At 34.7% G+C, this 13,856-nt stretch overlaps 1 protein-coding gene across 1 annotated transcript; it reads right to left on the bottom strand.

Moving 5' to 3' along the window:
- Window positions 1-1,940: 1,940 nt before the first annotated feature.
- Window positions 1,941-7,665, bottom strand: LOC117909408 (leucine-rich repeat receptor-like serine/threonine-protein kinase At1g17230). Its single transcript, XM_034823445.1, has 3 exons — window positions 4,070-7,665; window positions 3,075-3,458; window positions 1,941-2,339 (listed from the first exon to the last, which is right to left on the bottom strand). The coding sequence occupies exons 1-3, from the start codon at window positions 7,002-7,004 to the stop codon at window positions 2,323-2,325; spliced, it is 3,336 nt and encodes a 1,111-aa protein (XP_034679336.1). The 5' UTR covers window positions 7,005-7,665; the 3' UTR covers window positions 1,941-2,322.
- Between the last annotated feature and the right edge of the window lie 6,191 nt (window positions 7,666-13,856).

The following is a 13,856-nucleotide window of genomic DNA, read 5'->3' as shown; positions in this document are numbered from 1 at the left end:
CTAGTTTTTGCATACTGCTTTTTCCTGACTGAAGTCATGCTAAGGTTTTTGTTCTTAAATTTTCCCCATTTAAAAATAAAAATAAAAAGTAAGTGGCGGCTCCAAACAAAACCATTCCTCACTGGGATGAATTTTTCAAAACTCAAAAACCAGTTTTCCCTTTCACCTTTAAAATAGCGAGTCGCGCCGGTCGGTGGATTGGGTGAGGGTCCACATAAGGTCTAGAGACTTCTTTACTCTTATACTTGCTTCATGTTTTCCAAGTAGGTATCTTTCACATAATTGATCTGGGTATCTTCTATGTCAAGATACTATATGTTTTTCTCTTCACTTTTGCATTTATATGCCAACAATATGGAAGGTTCTTCTTGATTTTTTTTTTTTTTTTGTTTCAATATAGTTAGCATGTCCTTCCATATTATTAGTGGAACTTCTACATTTATAAGCATAATGACTCTATTTGTTACAATTATAACATTAAATTTGGGATTTATCATACACTCTCCTTTCATTTTGCCTTGATTTGTGTCTTCTTCCATGTCCTCTTGAGGAATATGAGTTTTGCCTCGTTCTTTGTTTGTTTGATGAATTGAAACTACCTCTTCTTCTATTGTTTTGGCCATATCCATGATCATGCCTATGTCCACATCCATGTCCATGATTATTTTGACTTGTTTCATTAAAATTTTCTTCATTCTTTTTTAATGAAAGTTTTATTTGAAGAACTTGTTCTAATTTTTTGTGGCCCTTCTTTTTTAATCTCTCCTCATGGGCTTGTGATGATCCTATAAGTTGATCAATGGTCATAGAATCTAAGTCTTTAGATCTTCAACGACAATACCAATATAATCAAACTTCTAATCCAAAGATCGAAGTATTTTCTCAACCACCTGAGTATCATTTAAACTCTCACCGTTTCTTTTTAATAAATTCATAATAGCCAATAGTCTAGAAAAATAATTGAAGTTTGATTCCAATTTTTTCATATTCAAACCTTAAAATTCTCCTCTAAGAGTTCTAAGATGATTTTTTCATATCTTAGCAACCCCTTGTGTGTATTTTGTAATATCTCTTAGACTTCCTTTGAGGTGATTGCACTTGAAATCTTCTTAAAAGTATCTTCATCCATTACTTGATAGATGATGGTGACAACTTCTTGTCTCTTTTCCTCATATCTTTCAAAAAATCTGTTTGATTTGGAGAAAGTGGTTTTATCTTATAGTTCTTTATGATCTTTCTCTACAACCTCCCATGTGCCTTATGAACCAAGCAAAACCTTCATATTGATACTCCGATTGTCCTAGTTATCTTTGTTGAGTTAGGGAACTTGAAACGGATACATCCCACTAGTCATCTTTATCGTATGGCTCTAATACCAATTTGTTGGGTATGTAGAAGCATTGGTACCAATTTGTTCAACTAATAAGGTTGATAGATAAACACAAACAATTATAGGGAAGATAAATTGAGAAGAATTAAAATTTTATTGTATTCGACCACTCTCTCTTTATTCAAATATTATATAATCTCTTATTTATAAACAAAATAGAAACTCCCAATAATAATATATAAAAACCTTCTAAGACTTGACAACTCAAAATAGAAACTAAAATACCTACTCAAAATAAAATATATTTTCTAGCCTTTGTAGAAGCTAAATCTAATTCTAATATTTAGAAAGTTTCTAAATGAAGATTACTTTCCAACAAGACTAACAAATCTAATTTGAAATAGTGTCTCTTTTTTCATAAATGTGGGAGATTTTGTTCCAATACTACTCTCTTAGCTTTTGTAGCTCATTTAATTATACACATCTTCAAACACTAAACCCTTTTCAACTACCATAGCAATGATAACAATACTCAAAATTCAGAATTCAAACACTAGGTATTCTCCATATGTATAGCAACATGTCTCAGAAAAGCCTTGTGTAACAATAATAACAATAATAATGAGATATTTAAACAAATTATTCAAACTTTAATCCAAAATTCAGAGTTGCAGTTATCTTAAAATGGAGTAATGTGGTTTCTCATGCATAGGATGGACTAAAGAAGATACAAAGCAAGATGCTTATCAAGAAATCCAAGAGGCTAGGGTATTGTTATTTTTTATACTATAAGAATGAGATGCTTCTAACATAGAACATGATCCAAGAGAGATACAATGAACTACAATATAAATACTGAGAAGATAAGATAAGATAGTATGTTTTTATTTCCTTGCAGTATCAAAACGTGGCAAGGTAGATTAGACCATCAATTATGTAAGTAGAATATGAGAAATCTATTAGCATTACTAGATCCTCCATTTGTAGGATGTCTATGGTTCCATAAAACCTGCAAAAAAAATCAGAATCATATATGCCATGTTAGTTCTTATCAAAACCGATATATTGTTAAATAAGCGCATATCATCTGTAATACAATAAACTGACACAGATTAAGGTGATATTTGTATTTTGACTAAATATAAAAAATCAAAATATTTAACTTTTTCTAATCAGTTAAAAGTAACTTGTTCACATCAACCAATATGATTAAATTAAACCTATTAATAACAAGTTTATTTTAGTTATGTTGGTTATTATCAACAAGTTACTTTTTATTAAATAGTAAAAACCAAATATTTTAGTTTTTTTTATTCAGCCAAAAAACAAACATCATCTAAGACATTCAAAACAAAAACTAAAAATATTGTCCAATATTTGAGTTTGAGAGATCGTGATGAACAATACAAGTTTGCCGATCCAAGTCTCAAAAACTCCAAACAATCTTTGGGGAATTATTATTTTGATGATAATGACTGCAAATGGTTGTATTTTTCTCATCAAAATATGAGGGTTGTTTTCAAGATGTGGTGACTAGGAAAAAGTACTGGTAGCTACAGGACATGGGCTACATTTTTATTGAAATTACATGTTTTACATATTGTTTTTGGAATAAACCACATCATAGACCAGATTGAATTAGTCTCACAAGGAGTTCATTACTAAGTTTTCATTCACAAACTATTATTGAAAAACAACCAAGAAGCAAAAGTGAAAGGAAGATTAGTTCAAAATCAGATTTGACCTCTACAAGAAGCGTCATCATCTAACGGGGTCTCTGATGTTGGAGACACTGGTGAATCACAATACGCCTCCCTCGCATCCATCAGCATGTTAATGACTTCTCTCATTGTTGGCCTATTAAGCGGGGACTGACTGGTACAGAATAATGCAATCTTGAGGACTAGTGACATCTCCTCGATTGTCCTTTTAGCACTGAGATCTAGCCGTTTGTCCAAGATTTCAGGTGTTGGAACCCCATTACAAATTGATCTTCTAACCCAAGTGACCAGGTCCCCTCCCTGTTCTAGGGGTTGCACTGGGGTCCTTCCTGTGATCAGTTCAAGCAGAACAACCCCAAAGCTGTATATGTCACATTTCTCTGTAATTTTCATTGTGTAAGCATACTCTGCAATGAAAAACCAAGCATTGCCATGGTTACAGGTATCTGGTAGAGTTTAAATAGGTCACGAATAGAGGTATCTATTCCCAAAGAATCATGTTATGTAGACATGTATTGGTAATATTTCTTCTGGGAGCATCAGCGTAGCATGTTCCTAATGCAATAATCATAAGCCTATAACTTGGGATTTTGGGAAATCTATAGAATCTTGCTGTGATCAGCTGTGAGTAACATCTTTAGCCAGAAGAAGACATAAAACAGAAGGATTAGATGAGACATATATCTGACAGAGGCTTTGAATGCAGCTAAAGTTATCCTTCTTTGATTAAATGTAAGATAACAAATGAAGGTCTTTAAATCCACGGTCCAAAAGAAGGAGCAATGCATGAATGCCTACTTTTTGAGATAAGAGTAAAGACGGTTGCCAAATTATTCCTGTGATCATGAAATTTTTTCCAATATCTCCTATAATTCAGTAGTTTCTAAGTTATTCAAGAACATGAAAATAAATCACTGGGAAATACTATTAGAAGGATCACAAATGAATGTTGAGTGAAAATTGAAGGAAGAGACAAGAAAAAATTAGTATGATCTCTAGTCAGTAATAAAACCCTTACCAGGGGCAATGTAGCCGTATGAACCTGCAACAGCAGACATGGATTTGGAGTAGGGAAAGTCCATCAATTTTGCCAAACCAAAATCTCCCACATGGGCTTGAAGCATCTCATCGAGTAAAATGTTGTTTGATTTTATATCCCGGTGAATGATTTGGGGCTTACAGTCGTAATGGAGATAGGACAGGCCCTCTGCTGACCCAAGAGCAATTTTATACCTAGCATTCCAGTCAAGCAAACAATTTGCTTCCTTCCCATGAAGCTGCTCTCCTAGGCTGCCATTTTCCATGTACTCATACAACAGAAGATTAGAGTCCTGGTGGTAGCAGAATCCATGAAGCTTCACAATGTTTCGGTGCCTGATTTTCCCAAGAGTGGATATCTCAGCGCGGAAGCTGTTGTCTGCAGTAGCTCCATCTCCCCGGGATTTCAGCTTTTTGACTGCAATCAACTCACCATCAGCCATAGCAGCCTTGTAGACAGTTCCACAGGCTCCTCTTCCGATGATTGCGCTCTCTGAAAAATTTCCAGTGGCTTCCAAGAGGTCCTGATATGTGAGCCCTTCTTTGGGGAAGTAGTAGTTATCCAACACATTCGGTTTTATTTGATCTTCAAGTGAAACAAAAGCTCGCCTACGATGCTTTATTGCCCAACAAACGCCCACAGTAAACATCAAAGAAACTAACCCGACAACCACAGAAGTGATGCTTACTATTTTTTCTCTGGAAGAACCCTCCTTTATCCAGCTTCCTTTTGGACTATATGAAGGGGTTGAAGAAGGATGACAACGGTATGAACTGACTCTGCACAAGCCACTGTTTCCACCAAAATTGCTGGAATCCATCCTCTGAAAAACAGGGGTGTTTGGCACTGTTCCTACCAGGTTATTGTTAGAAAGGTTGCATACCAGGAGGCTCATCAAGTCACCAATTGAAGCGGGAATTTCACCAACAAGCTGATTGTTATTCAAGTACATTGATTCCAGCATCTGCAATTTCCCCAAATCACCTGGAATTGTACCTGAGAGCGCGTTATGGCTAATGTTGAGGGAGATCTGGAGAGCACCAAGATGGCCAAGTTCAACAGGAATGCTGCCGTTGAAAAGATTGCCCCCCATTTGTAGTTCTGTAAGCCGGGTCAGGCCCCCTAAGCTGCCTGGTATCAGTCCACTCAGTCTGTTATCTGAAAGTTTCAGCAATTCCAGATTCACTAGCTTGCCGAGCTCTTCTGGAAGATTGCCAGTGAAGCTGTTCCTACTTAAATCAAGCCTCTGTAGCTTTATACAGTTTCCCAACTCACGGGGAATACTTCCGGATAGCCAGTTTGATGAAACATTAAAAGTAACGAGTCCCTCCAATTGTCCAATCTCAGGAGGTATATGCCCAACAAAATAATTGTTGGACAAGAGCAGCCTCTTCAGATTCCCAAGTTTGCCTACTTCTGGCGATATTAGCCCAGAGAATCGGTTCTGATAGAGTTCAAGAGCTGAAAGATTTTGAAGTTTGGACAATTCAACAGGGAGGCTTCCTGTGAGCTGGTTATCTCCCAACATTAGTTGTATTAGAGGCTTGCATGTCTTTATGTCATCAGGGATGTTTCCCGATAACCTATTAGACCCGAGGCTTAGGAATATCAATTTCTGGAATTTGCAGAGCTGTGCTGGTATGTGGCCTGAAAGATTGTTGGCGGACATGTCAAGAATGGAAAGGTTACTGTTAACTCCAATGAGAGGAGGAATAGTACCCTCAAGATGATTGTCGAAAAGCTGTAAATCCTCCAAGAATGTGAGGCTTTGAAAGCCTAAAGGGATGGTGCCGGTCAGGTTATTTATGGACAAATCTAAATTCCGCAGCTGCTTCAACTGTCCAAGTTCCTTGGGGATACTCCCCTGGAGAAGGTTTTCGAAAAGATGAAGCAACCGGAGGTTAGGAATATGGGCCAACTCCTTTGGAATAAACCCAGTTAAATGATTTTCAGAAAGATCTATCTCAACTGCACTAGTACAGTTACCTAGCTCCTGAGGAATCGTTCCATTCAACTGGTTGGTATAAATGTACAATCTTTTGAGCTTGTTCAGCTTTCCAAGCTCTTTGGGAGGGCTCCCGGTGAAAGAATTGTCATGCAGTGCAAGCATCTCTAGGCTACTGAAATTACCGATCTCGGGTGGAATCTCACCAGTCAAAAGGTTTTGCCAGAGGATCAAATTGTTAAGATGCTTAAGTCTCTGAAGCTCCACAGGAATAGGACCTTCAAACCTATTCTGCGCCAACCCCAGAAGTTCTAAGCTCTCGCATTCGCTCATTTCAGGTGGTATTGAACCTGACAGGAAATTGTGACCCGCCCTGATAAACTGAAGCCTTTTGAGCTTACTAATCGACCGGGGAATTGCACCTGTGAGATTGTTACTGTAAATCACAAGCTCCTTCAATGAAGTTAAGCTTCCAATCTCATCAGGGATTTCTCCATAAATATAATTCTCACACAGATAAAGAACTTTGAGGGGGGCGAGTTTGAAGAGTTTGGTTGGTAATTGGTCGTGGAACCGGTTAGTGCAAAGGTCTAAAATCTCGAGATGACGACAGTAGGCAAGATTTTCAGAAATGGGGCCGGAGATGAAGTTTTTGGACAGGTTCAAGGACGTTAACTGGGGGAGTTGGCAGACGCTAGAAGACAAAGTACCCGACAAGTTGAGCCCATGGAGATTTATAGAAGTTACCTTAGAATCGTTGCACGATATTCCAGTCCAATTGCAGGGAGTTAAATCCATGGCACTCCAGCTTGCAAGATTGTTACCAGGGTCAATAAGCGATCTTCTGAACTCCAAAAGAAAGTTTCCCTCCTCGTTCAAGGATGCAACAAACACCAGGCAGCAACAAAGCACCAGCAGAAAGTACTGAAAACGATTTTGGACGGGAGGAGTCGTCCTGTGTCTTGCCATTTCCCGAGATCTTAAGACTGTTGTATTGAAGAATAATAATCCTTCAAAGGAAAATGATAGAAATAGAAAGCCAACCCCCCATGATCACCATCAAGAAGATGAGAATCACACGTAAAACCAGCTCAAGAATGGGGTGGTTGAGAGGAATAGAGAAAGAAAAAGGGGAGTGAGAGAAGTGGAGGACATGACCCATATGATATATATCAAAGAAGACACGCATCTAGAGCGAATACAAAAGATTGGGTGAGGAGCTGTGACATTAACTAAAAGGGGTTGGCATCCAACTGAATGGAGAGGCGAAAAGCCATAGGAAAGTGAGAAGTTATGAAAGCAATAAAGAGAGATGGAGATGGGGATAAGGCTATGAAAGAGAGACACATGAGAGTCACGACCAAAGTATGGAAAAAATGGAGTCAACCATACACTTTACAGCACTGCTTAATTTTCCTCTTCTTTCCTCTGCTGCTTCTTCTTCTTCTGCTGGTGCCCAACAACAACCACTGGCTGTTGCTTTTTCTTCTCCTGCAGCTTCTTCTTCTTCCCATCAGCAACATCATCATGGTTTGGATTGAATAGATGGGTGTGATGTGTTTGCTTTATAGGGGCTTGGATGGAGACGAGTCAAGAGAGAATTGGGATCATAATCTCCGCCATTGTTGCTGGGCCTGCCAATTTGGGATGAGCTCTTTGAATTTCTCCTCTTCTTTTCCTGTTCCCAAGTCTTCAATGCCATCATTTCTATGTGGACTCTTTCTCAGTGGCGTGAGTGGATGGGTTGGAATCTCTCTGCCCCTGCCGACGGGTTTGGCCAACCTCACTTAGGGTGCAACTTGGGTAGGCGGGTTGAGTTGGGTTGATATTCATTCCAAATTCCTACCTCAGTATCCTTAAACTCTATTCAGCCTAATTCTCTACCGTGAAACGCCTCAAGCCATGTAGATTTTAGTGAGCTGCAGTTGAGATCAGGTTAGCTCATGTAAATTATTCTATAGAAATATTTAATTAAAAGGGATAAAATAATATTCATTGTAAAAAATATTATTAAAGAATAGTTTTATTCAAAAATAGAGGTCATTATTCTCGACGTCCTTTTAATTAATAACCCTTAAAACTTTATGTTATATTTATATATGTAATGTTATATAGTATGCTCTAGAAATTTTTATTTTTATTTTTAATGTAAATGTGGGAAAAAATAGGAAAAACTCTATCGTGAATGTCGCTGTCAACTATTGCTTTTGTGATTACCTTTTTGTGAAGTATGAAAGGGATTCGGGTTAGTTCGTAGCCACCTAAAAGTTGAAGGAATAACACATCCTTTTCGTTTGGTTAGTTTCAATGAACCAGACTCATTCCATGAAACACATGAAAGGGCTGTAGCCAATACAATGAACCCAGTTCAGCCCACTTTGCTCATTGGGAATGGGCTGAGAATGTCACAGTCCATAGCATGGAGCCCAAATGTTGACTTTAGGGGGAAGAAAAGGACGTAAAACAGTGTACCATTTAGGAAAATTTCAAAACAGGGTGCAGACCCAAGTGAAGTTGTGGTGAGAATGAATGTGATCGATCAGGATGCCTTTATAGTGGAGAGGAGAGGTTAGAACCAAAATAACAAAATTATTTTGAAATTACTGCTTCTCAGACAGGAAATGTTGCCTAAGATTTGCTTTTTTTTTTTTTTTTTCAAAACGAATAAAATTGGAATCATCAATTATGATTTTTATTTAAGCTAAAAATCGTACTTACTACAATTTTAAAACTACCATTTTGAACTTAAATATAAAATTGTATATTGATGCTTATGATTTTGAATTTAAACTTTGAAACCATAATTAGTGATTATGGTTTTGAACTTAAGTTTAAATTCGTAATCATCAGTTATGGTTTTGATATATATATATTTTTTTGGAAAATTTAGTTGTTTTATTTGAAATTTTTTTAGTTTATTTTTGTTAAAACAAATTTAGTATTATTAATTTATTATAATAATTATTTGTTTTCTATTTATTAGGATGCAAGTGGTTATTAAATTTATGTGACTATATTTTTAAAATTTTAATATATGAAATCAAATAATTGTAAATCATATTATGTTTTTAAATTATGATATTTGGACCTTTTAGTTTTATTTATTTATTTTTTTATAAGAGTTTCTTTTTCATCTTTTAAAAGTTTTTGTATTTTATAGATTCAAAGGTGAGTAAGGGGGGCGGAACTATGAAGCATCTTAGAGTATTCCATTCCGTTTTTCTATTGGATTCGGGCCTTGCTGGGCATTATTAATTTATTGCATTGATTATTCACTTTCTATATACTATAATTGTAAGTGGTGTATAATATCTAATATACATTCATTATAAGTTTAAAATTTATAATATTTTCATTTAAGTATGTAATTGTTCATGATAAAAAATAACCAATATATATCATATGAAAGGAAACACTAATTAAAGAGAGATTAAAACTAGTCCTTAATGTATATCACATGATGAGGCCTTCCTTTTTTTTTTTTTTTTTTTTTTTTTGTAGATAACTATAATACAAAGACATATTTGTCCAATCCATATGTGCAATTTACAATGTCTCTATATATGTGTAGGGTAAGAGGAAGCTTATAGAGGCAAGTCTCAATGTTAGTGTGGACCATGATGTTGCCTAGGTGGGTATACATCTAGATGTGTAATGTGGGATAGTGTGAGGTTATGTTACATGGTAGGAAGAGGCATAGGCGATGCTAAGGTGTTAGATGATGGGGTGTTCTCCAATGTAATGATACATAATTAATACAATGGCTTGTAGGAGGGGAGATATGGGTGGTGATAGGATGACATCTAGTGTTATGGTCTTTAGTGCAATGATATCCAATACGGTGGCCTTTAGGAGAGGAGACATAAGTGATGGAGGGGTGGCATATGTTTTAGTGGTCTTTAAGGGAGGAGGTACAAGTGATGGTAGGTTGCTGGATTGTAGCTAAGGTGACCTTCAATGCAGTGGCATAAAATACAATGGCTTGTAAAGGAGGAAATAAAGATGATGGAAGGGTGGTAGGTGAAGGTAAAGTGGCATTTGGTACAAAGGTATTGGAAAGAAAAGGCAAAGGTGATGGAAAAGATGAAAGAACTAATGTGGAAGCCTTAAGTAGAGATGGGGAAGTTGATGTGGATGGTGTTGAATGTTATTTAGATATTGGGCCTTTAAGGTATCTCATACACAAGAAAGCAACCATTGCTAGTCATGTATGAAATACCATTGGGGGACTTAGATCAATAAGGAAAAGATCTTTGTACTTGTGTAGGGTCAGGACTGATTATATTCAATTAATCTCTTAATGATTCATTTGGTGTAAACCAAGGACACAAGTGCTCCTTGATGGATTTATGATTTGGTGCTTGCTTGGATGATGTCCTAACATGGTTATAATAATTATCCTATTGGTACTCTATTACAACTTTCAGTCATAGAACTTCAGCTATTTGACTTCAATGAAAATTTCAATCGCAATATAGGTGAGATCCAATAAAAGAATAAAAACAAAAAACAATAAAAACCTAACTAACTATCTGATCTAACACACCTTCATTCTTTGATGATTCTAATGCTTATGCCTAATTTATTAAGTACTATTGAGATCTAAATTAACAAATTTGTAAAAGTTGGAAATTCTTGAATTAAACTAAACAAATAAAAGATATTCCAAGTGATGCAAAGGAACAAATAAAGATAAAATATCCTAAGATAACATTACTCCTAAGTATAGATTTCACTTGGAAAAAAATCTTCGTTTTCTAATAATAGTCGAATTCTTTCCCATTTGAATTTTAAAAATAATGCAAATTTTAATCACCTCAAGTACTAATCCAAGGTGTTTGCACATATTTGATCAAATTAGTTATCATAAAATAAACCTCTCAAGCATTCAATGAGCTCAGTAAGAGCATCAAGTATGTCTTATCTTGGTAGACTTGTAAAAAAAAATTTCCTTTTAGAGAGTTGAAATTACAAAATCTAGAAATAAGGAAGCAATGACATGACCTAAAGATGCACTTGTTTATTAGAAGTCTTCTCTTAGCATGCAATCCTTCCTTTGGATAAAAAAGAATTTAGCTACAAATGGTGGAAAAAAAAATCTTCTCATAGCCCATGATTGATCGGTAAGAACACATGACTAAGAAAAAAGGAAAACTTTATTAAAGTAAAAGAATGAAGGTGTTGGTTCCTATATTGATGTCTCTATCTCTATCTTGCTCTCCTAATTAGGAAACCCTAAAATAGCTTAAAACAATAATAATAAAAAAGTTCTCAAGAAGAAAATATATCAAAACAAACTAGTATCAGATTGAATTCAATATTGGATGAGCTTAGTGTTGAAATTTCAACAACTGAAAATCATCTCTAAGTGGTGTTGCTTCTATCTTGAAATGACCTTCCTAAACTAATACCAAGTCTTTTTAGTATCAAAATTAGTATTAGAATTCACTCTAATATTGGTTTCAATATCAAAGTTGCATTACTTATCTTTGATGCTTTTAGTAGTGATTTGATCATCTAGCAAGTTCCAATACACTTGTAATTCATTCCAAAATCAAAGTCTTCTTCAAATCAAGCTCAAAATAAGCTTTTGGGCCTCTTTGTCTAATTTCCCAACTTGTATCATATTAGTGTCAAATGGATCCATAATGAAGGAGTCCCTAAATTTGAAGGTCATTGCTTTAAAATGATACCTCAATCTAGTATCAACGTTGGTATTGAATTTTGGATACTAGGTATCAACTTTAAAAATTGCACTATTCTAAGCCTTGGTGTTATATCGAAATTTTGCAAAAGGTCTTCTTTGTATGAATTGGATATTGGAATAGGTTCTAGTATCAAACTTGGTATCAAAATCATTTTGATATTAGCTCCTCTTATCAAAATTTCTCTTGTTCATACGTTTTTTCACATCCTTTATCACTTTAGTATTGGTTTGACTTCCTAATGTCGAGTTCTGGATTAAAGTTGTATTGGCCATCTAACATGAGCTTCCTTCCTTGTCTTTTTCACATCTTTTTACATATCTAAGTCTTCCACATGCATCTCCAACCTCTCCATCTTGCTTTTGTCATCCTTAGATTTTTTGTTTGGCTTGATACTTGCATTTTCACACATTTTAATCTCATTTTATACTAAATTCAAACATTAGTCCTCAAATAGGGGTTTAACTTGTATTTAAGTTAAAAGTTATTGATTTGGACTCAAAAATCCAATTGATGTTAGGAAATAAAAATAAATCAAAGTAGTTCTCTTTTTATGGTTATTCATTGGTCTCCTTGATGTTGTTAGCATATAGATATTGAGTTTGTACACAAAATGAATCATTCTTTGATATTTGAGGATAAAAGATCAAAGGATTATCAAGATTAGGTTGCAATACTTTTTTGTAATTTTAATAAAAAATTCTATTAATAAAAATTTCATCAAATGTCCATGCTTCTTGTGTGTGAATATAATATTCCATACTTCTTGAAAGATGAAAGAACATATGGTTTTCTACAGAATTGATTGAAGTTACCATACATGGTATTGGCATGGGGAGAAAGCTCTAAGTGGTGGACCACCTGCTGCAAGGGCAAAATGTTATGATAGAATTCATTTTAGTGATGTGTGTTCTACAATAGAAATGGTTCATGCTACACATGATGATTATAAGGCTAATATGAAATTATTTGAAAGATGACTTGAATATGTTGAAAAACATTCATATCCTATTTCTAGAAACTTCATAAAATTATTATCATTAGTTAAACTATGCAATTTGAAAACACAATATAAGTGGTTTTATAAAAGCTTTTTAGAACTATTAAGATTACTTGGTGATATGTTCCCTTTAAATGATGGGTTCCCTTTATCTATGTATGAAGCAAAAATGATATTGATTGCATTGGGAATATAATACAAAAAATATATACATGTCCTAATGATTATATACTTTACAAGAATGAGTTAAAAAGATGTAACTTCATGCTTACATGTTGAGCTTAATGGTAGAATCCACCTATCCCATGATTTAAAGGCATGCATGCTTTAGTTTTTAGAAATCACAAAAGACCTTATATGCTATGAAAAATGAAGAGAATTTGATAAGAAAATACATCAACCATCATACCCTCCATCATGGAAAGTATTTGAACATAAATAGATTGCTTTTCATTTAGAACCTATGACTCATTTGTCATTTCAGTAGATGGTATAAATATTCATAGTTCCTTGAGTAGCAAGCATAATTGTTGACCTATTGTAATAATCACCTATAACTTTCCACTTTGATTGTGAATCAAGAGAAAATTAATGAAGTTATCATTGTTAATATTATTTCTATGAAAACTTGGTTATAGTATTCATATTTATTAAGCACCATTGTTGGAAAAGTAAAAACTTTGTGGTAGAAGCTTATGATGCATATCAATGAGAGTTCTTTAAATTAACGGTTATTCTATTATGGTTGATAATTGATTTTCATGCATAAGGAAACTTGTCTAGTTTTACAATTCAAGGTTATTTTGATTGTGCAATATGTAAGGAGAAAACACACTCTTAGATATTAAAACATAGGAAAAAAAACTTGTTCGTAGAGGATAAAAATTTCTTCCATTCACTCATATGTCATTTACAATTTATGAGGCACAAAGTTACACATGGTACATCCAATTTCAGTACTCTACAATGTTGGAATAAGAATATGATATTCCTTGATCTTGAGTGTTATAGATATCTATATATCCTTTTTTACTTTGGTGTAATGCACACTAGGAACAATGTTTTTGGATGCATCATTGTTACTTTGCTCAACATTCCAAGAAGGTAAAAGATGGA

Source organism: Vitis riparia, chromosome 19 (assembly GCF_004353265.1).
Source record: "Vitis riparia cultivar Riparia Gloire de Montpellier isolate 1030 chromosome 19, EGFV_Vit.rip_1.0, whole genome shotgun sequence".
NCBI classification, from domain to species: Eukaryota; Viridiplantae; Streptophyta; class Magnoliopsida; order Vitales; family Vitaceae; genus Vitis; species Vitis riparia.
This window is presented reverse-complemented; position numbering and strand designations above follow the sequence as displayed.